This window comes from Meleagris gallopavo, chromosome 13 (genome assembly GCF_000146605.3).
Source record: "Meleagris gallopavo isolate NT-WF06-2002-E0010 breed Aviagen turkey brand Nicholas breeding stock chromosome 13, Turkey_5.1, whole genome shotgun sequence".
NCBI lineage: Eukaryota > Metazoa > Chordata > Aves > Galliformes > Phasianidae > Meleagris > Meleagris gallopavo.
The window spans coordinates 17,789,324-17,804,624 of NC_015023.2; the positions used below are offsets into that span (position 1 = coordinate 17,789,324).

General features: G+C 58.7%; 1 protein-coding gene across 1 annotated transcript in view; it reads right to left on the reverse strand.

Annotated features, from left to right (window-relative positions):
- ANKRD11 (ankyrin repeat domain 11) overlaps positions 1-13,609 on the reverse strand; it is a 29,682-nt gene extending 16,073 nt beyond the window's left edge. The window contains 3 exon segments of the mRNA XM_019619861.2: positions 4,060-4,198; positions 8,241-8,385; positions 13,517-13,609. Of these exon segments, the coding sequence (XP_019475406.1) occupies positions 4,060-4,198; positions 8,241-8,327 (226 nt within the window). The 5' untranslated portion in view covers positions 8,328-8,385; positions 13,517-13,609.
- Between the last annotated feature and the right edge of the window lie 1,692 nt (positions 13,610-15,301).

A 15,301-nucleotide genomic window follows, 5' to 3' on the forward strand; every position in this document is an offset into this window, starting at 1 on the left:
TGCAGCCTGCAGCAGGGAGAAGAGCAGAGTTTGCAGCACAGAGCTGGTGTGTGTGCTGCAGCAGCTGCAGGGTGAGCACACGGTGGTGCTGCCTGCATGCAGCCAAAAGGAGAGCAGGAGGACAGAGAGGTGAAGCGGAGCTGACACCCTGAGCCCCGCAGAAGCAGGATTCAGCTGGAAGAGGCTGAGTGCCATGCCCCAGGTTGCCAGCAGCCCGAGCAGCATGGCTTCCATGAGCTGTGCTCGCTGGACAGACAGCACAATCATGAACGTGTCAGTGTGCCTATGCAGAGCAGCCACTGACTATCCAGCTGCTGTGGGGGAAACCCCGGCGTTCAATCAGAAGCCCATCTCTGTGATAAATACAGACAACTCCAGGAGAGACCCCTTTTTCAGGGCCCAACTTCTCATTTCCCACGAGGCCCTAAAAAGGAGGAGGAGGTGGAAGAGAAGGTAGAGAAGGGGGAGGAGGAGGAGGAAGGGCCCCCCCAGCAGCCGGGGGCAGGAGACTCCGCAGACAGCGCCGATAAAAGCTCCTCTACGAAAGAAAAAGCCATCATTGATGGATGCTTGGCAGAGCCACGGTGTGCTGTGGTGCTCCCCTGCATGCTAAGGAGGGCGGGGGGGCAGGGGGTGGCCGTTCCACACACACACACACACACACACACACATACACACACACATACACACACAGATACACACACACACACACACACACATACACACACACACACACACACACACACACACACAAACATACACACAAACATACACACGCACGCACACACACAAGCACACACACACATATACACACACACACACACACGCAGGAGCTCAAAGGGCCATGTGAAGGCTGCTGCTGCTTGCAGCCCATCCGCACTGCGAGGCACTACGGAGCGGAGCAGCTCTGACACACACTCCTCCCCGGTTGCTAGGTGAGAACAGCTTCTCAACTATTTTAGTAAAAAAAAAGGGCCGAAATCATCCAACCAATGCGAGCCCCAGCGTGGCACAGCCCCCGAGTGCCAGCTGCACACACCTGAGTGGAGCCACGCGGAAGGAACTGAGCGCGTTCATAGATGCTGCTGTGGACACAGCAGTGCCCCCTTCCTGGGGGCCGTGCAGAGCAGAGCTGGGCTGTGCTGTGGGGAGGGAAGGGCTGGGCCGCTCTGACTCATCGCATCGCTGACCTCGGATCGGCGTCACGCTGCAGGCTGAGCCCGGAGCCAGGCTGCACGTCGAGCTGCACATCGAATGCTGCTGGAGCACAGAGGGCCGCAGCTCTGACAGCCTGGGCCACTGCTCCCCATCCCATGCCCTGACCCACGCCGAGCCCCCACTGCCGTGCGGGGGACATTTGGTTCAGCTTGCATGGCTGGAACAACACAGAAACGCTGAGTGCTGCTGAGAAATCCCACGATCCAAAGCCACGGTGCTACCAAACGCGTGGCATCAACCCAGTGCTCCCAGCCAGGGCTGCACACAGCCACAGCTTCTGCTGGGAGCAGGAATGCAGAAACAACACCCTGCCCGCACCCCACAGCCCTCCTGCCCACCAGAAGCCCTCCTAGAAGGCTTCAGAATTACAATTTCCCCAGTATTCAGGGAGCAGTTTTTTCTGAAGCATTGCTGCTGAGGTCAGTGCACCTGCAGTCCCTTCTGACACAGCAGCACATGCTGCACCAGCTGTATGGCTACAACATGGGCACAGACCAGCTCCCATGCCTGCAATTTTAAGAGCTAGTTTATTGAAGCCAGGGTATCAGCTAGCAATAGCAGGGTTTAGGCATGATCTGGACAAACCCATCTCCTCTTTTCCATACTCCCATCCTGCAAACGGGTCCAGAGATGCTGCCCAAGCCCTGAAGCTGCAGTGAAGCCGAGGGGCCACAGGCAGCAGCCAGCAGTGACCCCATTAGGGCAGAGCTGCCTCGGTGTGCTGCTCTTCCTCCAAAGCATGGGAAGAGGCTGTGCCCAGAGCCACGAGCACCTGCTGGCAACCGGGAACCAGCCCCGGTCCAGTCCTGCCACTCCCAGGAGCTCTCCAAGTGCCCTGGAGATGTCCATTGAGTCCTGCCTCTCGCCAGGGATGACAGAAAGCCACAACACAACACTCCTCCCTGCAGGGAGCTGGGGGACCTCGAGTGGCAGCCTGAAATAAAGCTGAAGAAGCCATTCCCAGCAAGACCAATGTGCTGCACCCCTTGAGCCTGGAGCTTCCCGGCAGGGCCACCCCTTCCCCTACAGTGTGCTTCTTCACATTACCATTTGCTGCGCTGTTTTAATGCCAAAGCTCCCTCCAGCACGGCGCCCAGCGAGGAGCTGCAGGCAGCCCGGGGTTGCTGGGGAAGGAGCTGGCAGTGCCAGGCAGCACGTGGGATCCCGGGCGTGGGAGCTGCAGCAGGAGGGGGAGAAGGAAGGGAGGAGAAGTGGAGGCAGAGGGATGCTGCTGGGTCTGTATCAGGCACGGTTCGGAGGCTCACAGATGGACGCTGTTTTTTTTCCCCAGCACCTGAGATCCAGGATTTTTGCACTAGAAACAATTTGGAAGGAGTAATTTGCACAGGTTTTAGAACTGGGTTAGCGCGGAATCACTTCCCTGCTTGCAGCTCGTGCGGCTTGCTCAGGGCAAGGCATGGCCTCGCGGCACAGCTCGACTCCGTGCTGCTGTCTGAACTCGGAAAGATGGAAAACATCCCACTACAGGCACAAAGTGACCTCTCCCAGCTCCCAAGTCTCCCAGCTGCATTTCACGTGGCCACGGATCACCCCAGCAAAGCTGTCCTCAGACAAACACGGACGCCCGCGTGCGGCGGTCCAGGAAGCGCGGCTGCATGGAATAAATCACTGAGGCCAGCCCCGGGTCTGGCACGGCACGCACGGCTGTTGCAATCCCACTGCTGGATCCCAAGGCTGGGAAGGGAAGCGAAAAGCACCCAGACGGGGTGGCTGGGAGCGCTGCAGTTGAGAAGCACGGCTAAATGGGAGCTGTGGGCAACTCTGTTACATCTGCACAGCTCTGGGCGACCCCATCAGCCTCCCCAGGTACTTCTGTGCACCTACAGGCCCAGCTGTGCTCCAGCAGAGGAAGGGTTGTGGCCGGTGGCTGATGTGACCCTGTGCTGGAAGTGGCGGTGAGCTGTCCCTGCCCACCTGCTCTGTCTGAATTGCTTTTTCTCCACGCCACCAGCAGCATTTGTGACATTTCTGCATCCAGAAGGAGACCCGAAGCTCTGAGTCACTGCTATCAGGGCTGGCCCAGCCTGGCCAGCACACCTCTGCCATCCAAAGGCACTCCAGCCCCAGGAACAGCCCGCAGGGTGGCTGTCCTTTACCCACACACACTGATGCTTTGAAACTTTCAGTCAGGAATCAGAGTTCAGCAAGGGGAAGACAACAATGAACTGCCCAGCACAAAGAAATGCACCGAGGCTGCGGCCAGCGCAGGGCAGACACCACTCCCAGCTCCACTATAAGGCTAGGAGGAAGCAGTCTCATTTCTCCCAAATTTCACGTCTTCTTCCCATTTTTAGGAGTATCCTGATCTTTTGAGTCCAACTTCTACAATTCCACGATTCTCTCTCCTCACAGCTTGTGACCCTGACTCTGACACTACTCCTGAGCACACACTTCCAAGAAATGCACCAAAAAGATCAATGTGACCACAGAGCCTCCTGCAGCCACCCCATCACATCCCCTCCATCTCCAGGTGCAGGACAGCCTTTCCTCTCTGCTTACAGAGCCAGCAATGAGCTCAGGAGCAGCACACTGGCACAAGGAACTTGCTGGGGACACGCTGCTCAGCTGCAGGCAAAGCAGTGAGCACGGCAGTGCAAGCTGTGTGCGCATCGACCAGAAATGATTTCTCTGTTTTAGAACAACACCAGAAGTCAAAAGCCCCAAACTAACAAAGCGTGGTGAGAGAGAGGTAACACACACATCCACACAGACGCAGGTACAACACATCTGCTTTAGGAGGAGGCATGCAATCTGAGTTTTAGAGAGCTCTGTCCTCTCAGAGGGCGCTCCTGCTTGCACTGTGCAGTTGGAATCCCGTACCTGTATCCGAGTCCTTCTGATCTCCATTTGTTCCAACAGTGAAAGGTAACTTCCTCTTGGTAGCCCTCTCTTTCACCTCTTTGCCGCCATCGCTCCGGTCCAACTTGGGAGTTTTGGTTAGAGAAACTTTATCTTTATCCTGGGAAGAGAAAGGAGAGCACGGGTTAGCAGCCGTCCCCTTGCCAGCACGGCACCTGCGCGTGCCTGGAGCTGCTGCCACAGCCGTGCCCCACGCTGCCGAAGCAGAGCCCAGCTGTGCACAGCGGGCACGGGGTCGGAGTGCTGCGGCAGCAGGAAAAAGCACTTTGACAGAGAGGGCAGCGCAGGCTGAAGGATTTAGCTGCTTAATTCTAAGCTGCTTCCTACCGGGATTTTAAGAGGAAAAGCGACCTTAAGCATAAATCCAATCTGTTGCACGACAGCGCGGGAGGCGACGCTGGGGCCGCTCGGCACGGGCAGTGGGAGGGCTGTGACACCGGGAGGAGGGCAACGGCACAAAGCACGGAGGCAGGCAAAGTTTTTCACACCAACAGTGAAAGCTGGTACAGAACTGAAACCCCGGGCGTCCCGCGCAGAGCGAAGTCACACACCTGTAGGTTTTACGTTACAGAAACCACGCAACTTCAAGCAGGCAGGGCTGCAGGGCAGCTCCGTCCGCCTGTTCCTCCCGGCTCCACGCAGGCTGTGCCAGCGACTCCCGGCCCCGACCTTTCCGCTTGGCGTCCCCACCCGCCACCGAAGTACAAAGGAGCCCTGTGCAGCAGGAGGCCAGGATGCAGTCCAGCCCCTGGCACCCTGCGGTGGGATTTCCTCGACTGCAGCGCTCCTTCCAGCCGTCAGCCCGGAGCAGAGCTCCAGCAGGGCCCGGCCGTGCTGCGTGCACCGAGCACGGCTCCGTTTGTGGTCTTCAAAGTGAGCGCAGCTGGAGCTGGGCTCTGCTGCCAGCACCCGGCCGGGGAGCAGCAGCACCCAGCCCTGCTCTCCTGTGCAACGCCCGCCCCGAACTCCCTCCATTTTGGGTTCTGATGCGAGAGGCTGAGCCTGCAGGACTCTACGCTCGCCCTCGTGGTACAGCAAGATTATTTAAAGGTCCGTGCTGGGGGAGAGAAAGAAGGGCAATGAGACAAACCGTGTTCCCAGGCACAGAGGGAAGCTCGGCAGGGGCACTGGGCAGGCACGGGCAGCTCCACCTGCACTCAGAGCTGCTGATCCCGGGCCCAACCTGAGGAGTGAGGGATGCATTGGAGCAAGGAGGGCCACGCTCTGCTCCCCAGGAAGCACTGAGCTCTGAGGCAGCCTGCAGGTGCTGCAGCCAAACCACCGCAGAGAAGTTAAGGCGGTGCAGAGCAAACTTTCCTGGAAATACCGTCTGCTTTCAGATTCTTATTTTAAGCTTTCCTTCTGTGAATCGTTTCCAATATTGTAATGACAAATGTTGTCCTTTCTTTGAGTAAAGTTTTCGCTTTCAGGTCATCCTGTGTCTCAAGCTGAGCAGCGCATGACTGGGGTTCTGCAGAAGGAAGGACCCAACCAGTCGGCGCAGCACAGAAAGGAGCACTGAGTCCCTGTGCGCTGCACGGGCTGCTGGCGCTGAGCACAGCTCTGCAATGGGGGCAAAGTCCCTCTCTGGGTGCTGCTGGAAACCACTTGGGCAAAGGGCAGGCTGCAGAGCATGACTTCAGGAAACCCCCCTGCTGTCACGTTACGCTCTTAGTAAGACTTACTAGATGAGTAAGCAGGGCCACCTCAAGTCAGCCTCACCCCAGGGGAAGGCTGCAGCTCCAACAGCTCCCAGCCATGGTGCTCTCAGCACGGCGCAGCGCCCAGCAGCTGCCCCAGCAGCCAGGGCCATGCCTGGTGCACACCGAGCCCAGCAGCACCCGTGGCAGCTCCTCTCTGCACAAACACCTCTGAGCAGCGAGGCAGGCAGTGACAGCAATCTGCTCGGCTCACTTAGGACGCAGACAAACAAACACCACTTTTTACCTTCGTGCAGAACTCAGCCCAGGCCAGCTTACTATCCAAACGTTGGTTCTCACAGCAAAAATAAATGGCATTGTCTCAGAGGCACCGTTCTGCAAGGCAGAGCCGTGCACAGCCCCATGCAAATGGAGCTGCACTCCAGCAGTTTGCAGCCCCCTCCCCTCTGCCCAGCAGCTGGCAGTGCCCACATGGCCCCGTGCTGCTCCCACTGCAACACCAGCAGAACCTGACTCACATCCCGGCCTCTTATGCAAAGCCTTGCATGGAAATCCCCAAAGCCCTTTGTTCTCCAAAACATGTTGGAAGTGTTTCAGGTTGCAATGCTCGTAAAAAACAAGCTGCAGTGAGCAAGCAGGGGAGCTGGCAGCCTGCGCTGTGAACGAGGAGGGGCAGGGCTGGACCCCCACAAGGACTGATTGAGGGTGGGGGAAACAATCCCCGGCACCATCCCAAGCCTTGGGTCCCTCGGGGTGTCCCCCAACCCAGGGTACCAGGCACCACGTCTGGAGTTCACAACATTCTGAACATGTCCTCATAGGCTGCAACAAAACACTCAAAGCACAGAGGGAGACGGCTGGGATTGTGCCACCACGTGGAGCACCACGGGCTGCCCGACCCCGAGCAGCATCACCTGCAGCACAGACCGGGCAAACGATGGGACAGCCTCCCTGTACCGAACCTGGGAGGAGGGAGGAAAGCCCCGAGCGAATGCTGAACCCTGTCCTGCTGCACGTTGTGTGACCACCGTTCAGCCAAGCATTTCCCACTGACACAGAACCCGTGAGCACAGCTCACAGCGAGCCGTGCAGGATGTGGCTGCAGTGGGAAGCGGCTCCAGCGGGGCTCTCCTTCTTGCTGCTGCTCTGGGCTGGGCCTCAGCTGTGAGCACACAGCTGTGGGGCAGCGCAGAGCCGCGGAATTCCTCATATAAGGCGTGCATAGCTGTGCACAGCCCTCGGGCCGGGCTGTAGCCGGCAGCCCAGGGCAGCAGCAGCCCTTATAAGGCCCCGCACCGGGATCAGGCCCCAGGATCAGGCCCCAGCTCCCCCCGGGGGCTCCGGAGCCTTCGCACAGCCGCAGCCCATGCTGGCCGTGGGCAGGCAGCAGGGCTCGCCCTCACCCCCCGCCCTGGTTGAGCAGCACAGTCATGTGTGGGGTGGGGAATCCTGCACCACGCTGCCGCTGGGCTGCGGGAGCAGCAGCACAGCAAGGAACGGCTGACAGCCCCCAGGCTGCGGGCCCGGCGATGGCCAGGGTAAATGAGGGGAGTGGGAACCCCGCCGTGTGGCTCTGCAATGGACCCGAACACACGGACAGGGGAACCGGGCCGATGCTGCCAGTGCCACAACCACACTTCTGTTGGGGATTTCTCCTCCGGTCGTTTGTTGTTTGCCTCCTTTTGTCAGTAACGTGGCGGCGTGGTGGAATCAGAGCACGAGACACGGTGACAAAGCACTGCCCAGGGAAGGCCGGGGTGAAGGGGGGGAGCAAAGGAACAGTGGGCCATGTTTGTTTCCATTGCAGAATACAACAGAGGAGGGGGTCAGTTTTTATTTAAAGGTAACAGCTGAATGCAGCTCTCTTCACTGGAAGCTACAATGGGGATGCCAGGAAAAGCTGAAAGGGAGGAGGCACGGTGCAAGTCTGGAGCAAATGAGCATCTGGGTGTGGGAAAGCAGGGGAAAAGCATGTACTCACTTACCCTTATGCTCGGATTTTATTGTTACAACCTCATCTCATGCCCTGTCAGGCCCTCGAGTAAACCCCAACAGCTATTTTGTAGAGCAGCTGCTGGCCAGGCTGCATTCAGCACCCAGACCTTGTGCTGGCAGCTGGAGAGGGAAGGAGGAGGAGGAACATCCACTCCCCTGCACGGCACTCACAAGACCACAGTGCTGCTTGGCCCTTCCATGCTCAGCAGAGCTCCTCGCACAGTCCCAGTCCTACTGGAAGTCTACTCACGCTCTCCCATTGCTCACCAACACAGGTCTGGGCGGGTGCAGCACTTCCCAGGCAGCGCTACAGCTGCTGAGAAAGCAGAGGGGACCTCACCTGCAGGCAGAGCGCCAGCAAGCAGGTTTGGTTTGGGAGGAACAGCCCTGGGCAAGGCACTGACATGAGGAATGGTGTCACAGCTCAGAGATGGCAGGCACAAGGGGCAGCGTTCCCAAAGGAAAGCAACAAACAAACCACGCTACCTTTTTCCCCGTTTGTTTCTCCACCATGTCGTTGCTGAGAGAGAAATCTTCTGGCTGTGGTGTTTTAGAACACCCACCCTTGGGCATCGTTCTGCCTTCCTTACTTGATCTTCATTTATGCTGCCATCGCCTCATCATCAACCGTCTGTTAGAGAGAGGAAAAGAGAAGTCAGGCGTGGCAAAAGGATGGATTCACTGGGGATGCGGGGATAAACCTTCGTGGGGGATAAACCACATGGAACCTCCCAGGGCAGCAGCAGGACGGCACAGGGCCGCAGCAGCAAGCTGGGACCTGCTCTGCAAACATGGCAGGGGAGCCTGGAACAGACCGTGTGCCCGGACAGAGAGCAACCTCCGCTGCCCCAAAGCCTCCTGCTGCTCCAGCACAGAGCCTCCTCCCAAACCTCGCTTTTGGAACCTGGGGAGGAGGGCAGAGCCATGCACACTGAGCACTGCGGGGCTCTCCCCGGGGCTCCCCCTCGCTGCAGCAGGGCTGTGTGCCTCGGCCGGGTAGGGCGAACCGGGGAATAACAAAGCGCTGCCTGCTCTGCCATGTGTTGCCTGGTTACAGGGCTGAAAAGGCAGCTGACATCTGAAATACGGCGAGGCATGAGCTGGAACGGGGATCAGAAAGGCGGGCTGCAGCCAAGGCCGGCGAGGCCTTTTTAGGTGAACAAAAATATCTCCTCTCTGGAGACCAGAGGCTAAAAAGCATCTGTGCAGCAGCAGTGCTCCGAGCAGCGACCCGTAACTCCTGCAGCAAAGGTTTCCCTGCTCTTGCGCTGAAGCAGCCAGAACAGCGACCATTTGCAAACTCCTTCCCCAGCTAATTACCACCTGACAACGCTACACACTGCTCCCATTAACTTCTCCTAACAGCAGCCGGGTTTCTGCACGGCTACAATTGCAGGAAATGGTCCAGGAACAAAGTCACGCAGAGCTGCATCACAAGACTGGGAATCCTGTGGGCGGGGAGAGAGAAAGAAAACAGAGAGAGCGCAGCGGGCAGAGCCGCAGCCTGCAGCACTGCCTGCAGCCCGCTGTCCTGCAGGGGAACCCCGGCACGGGGGGCTGGGCAGCCCGGGGATGGGGGGTGGGCAGGAGGACGGGGTGTGGTGTTCTAGAAGGACCTCAGGAATGCCATCGTCATTCATTTCTGTGCTTCACTTAGGCTTCTCAGGGCCCTCGGGGTTGGTCTGCGGGTTGGTTTTGTCTTTAAGGAACTTCAGAAGCAATGCGCAGGCCTCCTCCCAGCCCCGCAGCAGCAGCCATGGAGCAGAGGCAGTGTGAGGACACCCCGGAGCCGGGACACCCTTCTCCTCCTCCTCCTCCTCCTCCTCCCCCCACAGCTGAGCGTGTTGTGCTGGTGCTGGGTGGCAGCGCATGGGGCTGGGCACAAACCCAGCACGTCCATACGGTGAGGATGGAGGGCATCGCCTGGGCGGGGAGCGGCAGCAGAAGGCTGCATCTCTGTGTCTCTGCTCCTTCCTAAGTGCCGAAGCACGCACACGAGGGCTGACTGGAAGAAGCACTGGGGGCTCAGCACAGCCCCGCTCAGCCAGGATCAGGGCCTCGTGGCCCAGCACTGCCGTGGGCTCCTGGGGAAGCAGCCGCAGCAGTTTACAGCCCTGAGAGCCTCTGCCAGGCGCCGACACCGATTTGTGATGTTTATTTAAGGCTTTCTCCCCTCGGTTTCAGCTGCTGGCCCTCAATGCGGCACGGGTAACTTCCACGCTCACCAAAAGCCCAAGCAGAGGAAACTCAGTTGGCCTGTGGTGAGCAATGGAAGCTTGTGTGCGCTTTGTAAAAGACACGGAAACACTCAGCTCTGCCTTCTGCCCCAGGAGCCGCTCCGCTCCCAGCAGACGCAGCCCAGCACGCTGCTAGGAAGGCTTCCTTGCCCGCTCGCCATCCACGGACCCTCACAGGACTCTGCTGCCTTCGTGGCTGCATGCAGCAGGGCAGGTACCTCTTCACGTGGAGCCAAGAAAACCCGTCTAACTGCGAGAAGGCAGACGGGTGCCAGATTTATTCTGCGCCCTTCTGTTCCTCTCGCTGACTCATTACGCTTGGAAAGCTGCTGCTCTCGGTGCGCACACAGCGCCCGCCTGCCCGACAGCTTGCAGGGAGCAGCGCATTTGCACAACAATCAGCAGAGCTGCAGCCCTCCATTTGGAGCAGCTCGGAGGAGGGGGGGTCGGGCTGGGGGCTCTGCTCACATCTGTCACCGCCCCCAGCAGCCCCCCAGCGCTGCCCATCGCCACCGCGTTTGTGAACAACCGACAGGGCTCCGAACGGGACGGCTGCACGTGGGTCACACAGCCGGGAGTGGGAGAGCAGTGGGATGGCGTCCCGTGTGCTCCTCCATGGAACAAAGCAGCTGCCCACCTCGGCAGCCAGGGCACTGCATGGGTGTGAGTCCCCCGGCAGCCTGCAGCCCTGAAACATCTCCCAGCACACCCTCGCTCCCCTCCCTTCTCAGGGCGAGCAACCAGCTGAAAATGTTGTTTATTTTGCACAGGGCAGGCCAAGCCCAAGGCCACACAGCGAGACCAGGCGTGGCCGGAGAGGACCTCAAAAGTGACGGTCCCAAAAGGGAAAGGAAACAGGCAGGAGCCATCCGCTGCCTGACTGCACAACGCGGCCATGCTGGGAGCAGTGAGGGCTGCTGGGATGACCCTGAGCCCCTCACGGACCAGACCTGGTCCCGGCTGTGATGGCAGCACCGTGGCTGCGACGTGCTGAAGCCTTGGGCTCAGCCGGTGCCCTCCGTCCATGCTCTGCAGCGTGCCCACATCCCGCCAGCTCGGAGCAACAGAAGTTGTGCAGACGTCTTCCAGCACCAGACAGTGAGAGGAGAGCCGGCTGCAGGCTTTACCCACCACAAAAATTCAAAGGCAGGGATGGGAGTGAGAAGCACAGACGCTATTTGCGCAAACCCAACACATTTGTTTGGTCTGTAATGGCTGGAATAAGAACAAGCCTTGTCAAAATACAAAATTTTGTAAGTCTCAGGCTCCTTTTGAAGACTCCATCCCAAAAACAGGTGTCCTCAAATCTCTGAAGATTGAGTTACCAGCTCAGACAGATCACATCTACACGGTGACACGTCCCCACTCTGTGCTCTGTGTCACCAGGCACCCGACAGGCCATCGCCATCAGCATGGCACCGTGTGCCACTCCAAGGGGTCCCCGGGCTCCGAGCCCCCCTGCCCTCACCCAGCATCCTCCTGCTCTCGGACACTCGCTGCCCTCCTGCTCTCACTGTCTGGGCAGGGATGTCACTCGCTCCCTATTGGCTGCTCTCACATCTGTCTTCATCTCTCAGCATGGATTCTCCTCTGGTTCACAGAAGCAGCACCTGGTCCCCCCATGACCCTGCCTTCTGCCTGACCCCACAGCAGCCATGCCCGCTGCCCCCAGCGCTGCTCCTGCCGGGAGGGGTTTGCACAGCACCGAGGGAGGTTGCAGCCAAACAGACCCCCCCGTCCTGCAGCAGCTCTCAGCATCTCCACCACGAGCGCATCCCCCATCGCTCTTATTTCCCAAACAAGGCCAGGACTGAAGCCATCCCTGCGAGCATCTCTTGCCCAGCACCACTCCGAAGTCCCGATGACAACTCCACGCTTCTCTACAACGCCAAGTCTGCTTTAACACGAGTACATTAGGAAATCTCCTTCCCGCTGCCTCGGGATTCAGAACATTCCAGATGGGGCCTTTCTCAAGATGCTGGGATAAACGCGAGCCCTGGCTCCAAACCACCAGCAGTGCCGGCCGGGAGCAGCTTCCCACCACGCTGCCTCCTGCTCTGCAGCCACAGCTGCATTTCGCAACGGCAGACCAGGCTGTGCGCTCACATCGCTTCCCACGGCCCCGCCACCCAGCCCAGAGCTGCAGATGAGGACCCACACTGCCTGCAGCCCTTCTGCGCCCAGCCCGGTGCCAGCAGGCACAGCTGCTCTGAACCCAGGGCTGCCAACTATGTGGTTTGCATGGCTCTGCTGCAATGAATTACTATCGCACACTGCTAGCACTTGTCCCCGTGCACACATATACGGACACACACGCAAGCACACGCTGCAGAGTAACCCCAAAGGGTTTTGATCTCCTGTGGTCCAACCTCATCCCAACCTCAACGCAATGCCCAGCTCCCACTGCACAGAAACCTGAAGGACTCCAGCAGCAAAGCACCTCCCTTCCTCCTCGCACCGCTCTGTGTTCCTCTCTATCCACCCCACAAGCACCTCACTGCCGCACAGACCCAAGGCTTTCCCCGTGTGGGACACCTCAGGAAGACCTGGGGAATCCCAGAGGAAGCTCCCAGCAGTGGAGCCATCCCACTCCTCATGGCTTCCAGGCAAGGCCCCGCAGGCACCGCCAGGCTGTGAAGCAGGCTGTGAAGCAGGCTGTGAAGCAGGCACACCAGAGCATCCCCGATGCCCTCCTCTCCTCTCAGGGCTGGGAGCTCCTGCTGCCCAGCACAGCTTGCAGCCAAAGCACTGCTGGGCACCATGTCCAGGCTCAGCCCCGTGGGCGCTCTGGGATCCACTCCCTGGAGCCCTGCTGAGCCCCACTGAGCCCCAACACCTACAGCACAGCTGTGCGCTTTCAATGCGTTTTTCAGCCTTTCCAATGATTTCCCAGCCTGTTTCCCTAACAGTTTTCTGCTTTCCACTGACACTGCGCTTCAGTGTTTTTCATGAACCCCCCAGCACGGCCAGCCCTGCAGGGAGGAGGGGCAGCTCCCGGTTTGCCACGTAGAAACCAGCCCACACCTGTGGGTTTCCCCTCCCATGGCAGCACGGCTCGGCATCCCTGTGCCTGGAGCTCACTCTAACAGGGCCAGGCGGGATTCATGCCGGCCTCCATGAACCCCTTCACCTTTCTGACTCGTGACTGAGATTGAGAGAGATTAAACCCAGCTTTAGCAGCACAAAGCCTGGCTGTTTGCTGTCGGTGTGGGTCGCAGCACAGTGTGAAGTCGCTCCCCGGCCCAGGGCTGCTCCCGGTGGTGGCCACTTGCAGAGGGCAAACACAGCCAGCCCCAGCCAGTGCCGTGGGACCCCCGGCACCCGTGTCCCCTTGGAAGCTCAGCAGATGCTCCCCCAGCAGCGGCACTGCTCAATTCCTTGGGGATTTCGCCAAGGCCACTTTTGGTTTCGAGAGTAAGAAGATGGAGCAGCGCTTTGCCAGCTGGATCCCCACTGCCCAGAGCGAGGAGCTGCTCACCTTCTTACATCTCAACCCACCAGCCGCACTGCAGCCAGCACACCTACCACGTTCCTTTGGCATCCCAGCACTCACACCCCCAGCCCAGCAAACGGACAGACGGACGGATGGGGCTCTGGGGCTCTGCATGCTGATTTACGTGAGGACCGTTCCACCTCCATTGTGCAGCTGTGAATGGGCGCATTGTCCGGCGCTGGGCGTTCTTCATACCAAGCCCCGGCGAATGGGAGCCCTGGTGCTACGCAGCAACAAAAACAAAACCCCAGCAGAAGTCCATTAGCATCCAAAGGGCCTGGAGCCTGAATGCATCAGAAGAACTCTTTCAAAAGTGAGAGTGAAACGAATGTAATAAAACGCTGCTATTAAGTGATACTCATTGTCCAAATTAAACCATCAGAAGCGAAGACCTTGACTCCCCAGCTCGGCGCAGCACATGCTGCAGCACCCAGGACAAAGCTATTAGGAGTTTTAAGCCCTGGATTTGCCCCAAGTATGGATTACTCCGCATCGTCATGAGCACTTGATCGCACGGAGCTATATCTGGATTCCCAGAATAAAATCTGGGGGGGGGACGTGCAAGGCAGCACCCCCAGTGCAAGGCCCCATCTGCAGCAAGGTGCAGGGCAGGGCTGTGCTGCACAGAGCGGCTGGGAGGCGGGGAGCCCAGCGAGACCTGTAGGGATAAACTCAGCATCAACCCTACAGGGACGAGCCCAGCAGGGACCCTATAGGGATACACCCAGCACGGACCTGCAGGGACAAGCCCAGTAGAGACCCTATAAAGACAAGCCTGACATCGACCCCATAGACAAGCCCAGCAGTCCCTACAGGGACAAATCCAGCGGAGACCGTACAGGGACAAGCCCAGCAGGGACCCCAGGGACAAGCCTGGCTCACAGCCCTGTCCCTGCAGCGGCCCCAGAGCACAGCAGCCAGCAGGTCAGCCCTACCCTGCCACGTCCCAGTGCACTATTTTAATAAAAGCTCCTTTCTAATGCCGTGCCCCCGAGCCTCACCGCTCCACGTCAGGCAGCCCCAGCAGTGCCCTGCTGAGAGCAGCCCCATGCCGTGCCCCACACCACGACCCAAACGTGGCAGCAGCACAGCAGCAGGGAGTGGGACAGCATCACCCCAACATCAGCTCCACATTCATGGCATCACTCCTGCAACAGGGCCTGGCACATCAGCACTGCCCATCAGCACTGCCCATCAGCACTGCCCATCAGCAACACCAGCTGTGGCCACTTCGGTGGGAGCGAGACAGGGCAAATCCTTTCCAGGGCCCTCACCTCACTGCTCCTTGCACAGAGAGTAATTAACAAGATTTATATTTTATGCTAAAATTAGCTACCCAGGCTCTCGCTTCCTGCGGCGGTGCCTGAACACCTGCGCCATGTGCTAAATCCTGTCCTTACAGGGGGGAGGGAAGGAGAAGGGAAATGGAAAGGGCAATGTGAGGCTGGTTCTGCCCAGCCCCCCGAGCAGGAATGCGGGGAGCTGTGCTGGGTGCGTGCAGCATCGTTTTGCAGCGCGACGGCAGCCAAACTAGGTCAAGCCCTAGCGAGCATCCTTTAAAAAAAGGAAAGAAATATCCGTGGGAGAACAGTGAGCTCCCAGGGAAGAAAACGTTTGTCATCATTTGAGATGCTTGGTGTGCACTGGAGGACTGGAAAATAGAGATGGATACACACATATCCACGTCTTCTCACAGCTGAAATGGCAGACTGATTTTGCTTATTCCTTTTTATCTAAAGGACACAGAAACACCTCGGACTGCCAGGGTTTTCTTCACACTCATTTCACACACCGACTTAAACCCAGAAGGACTTTTC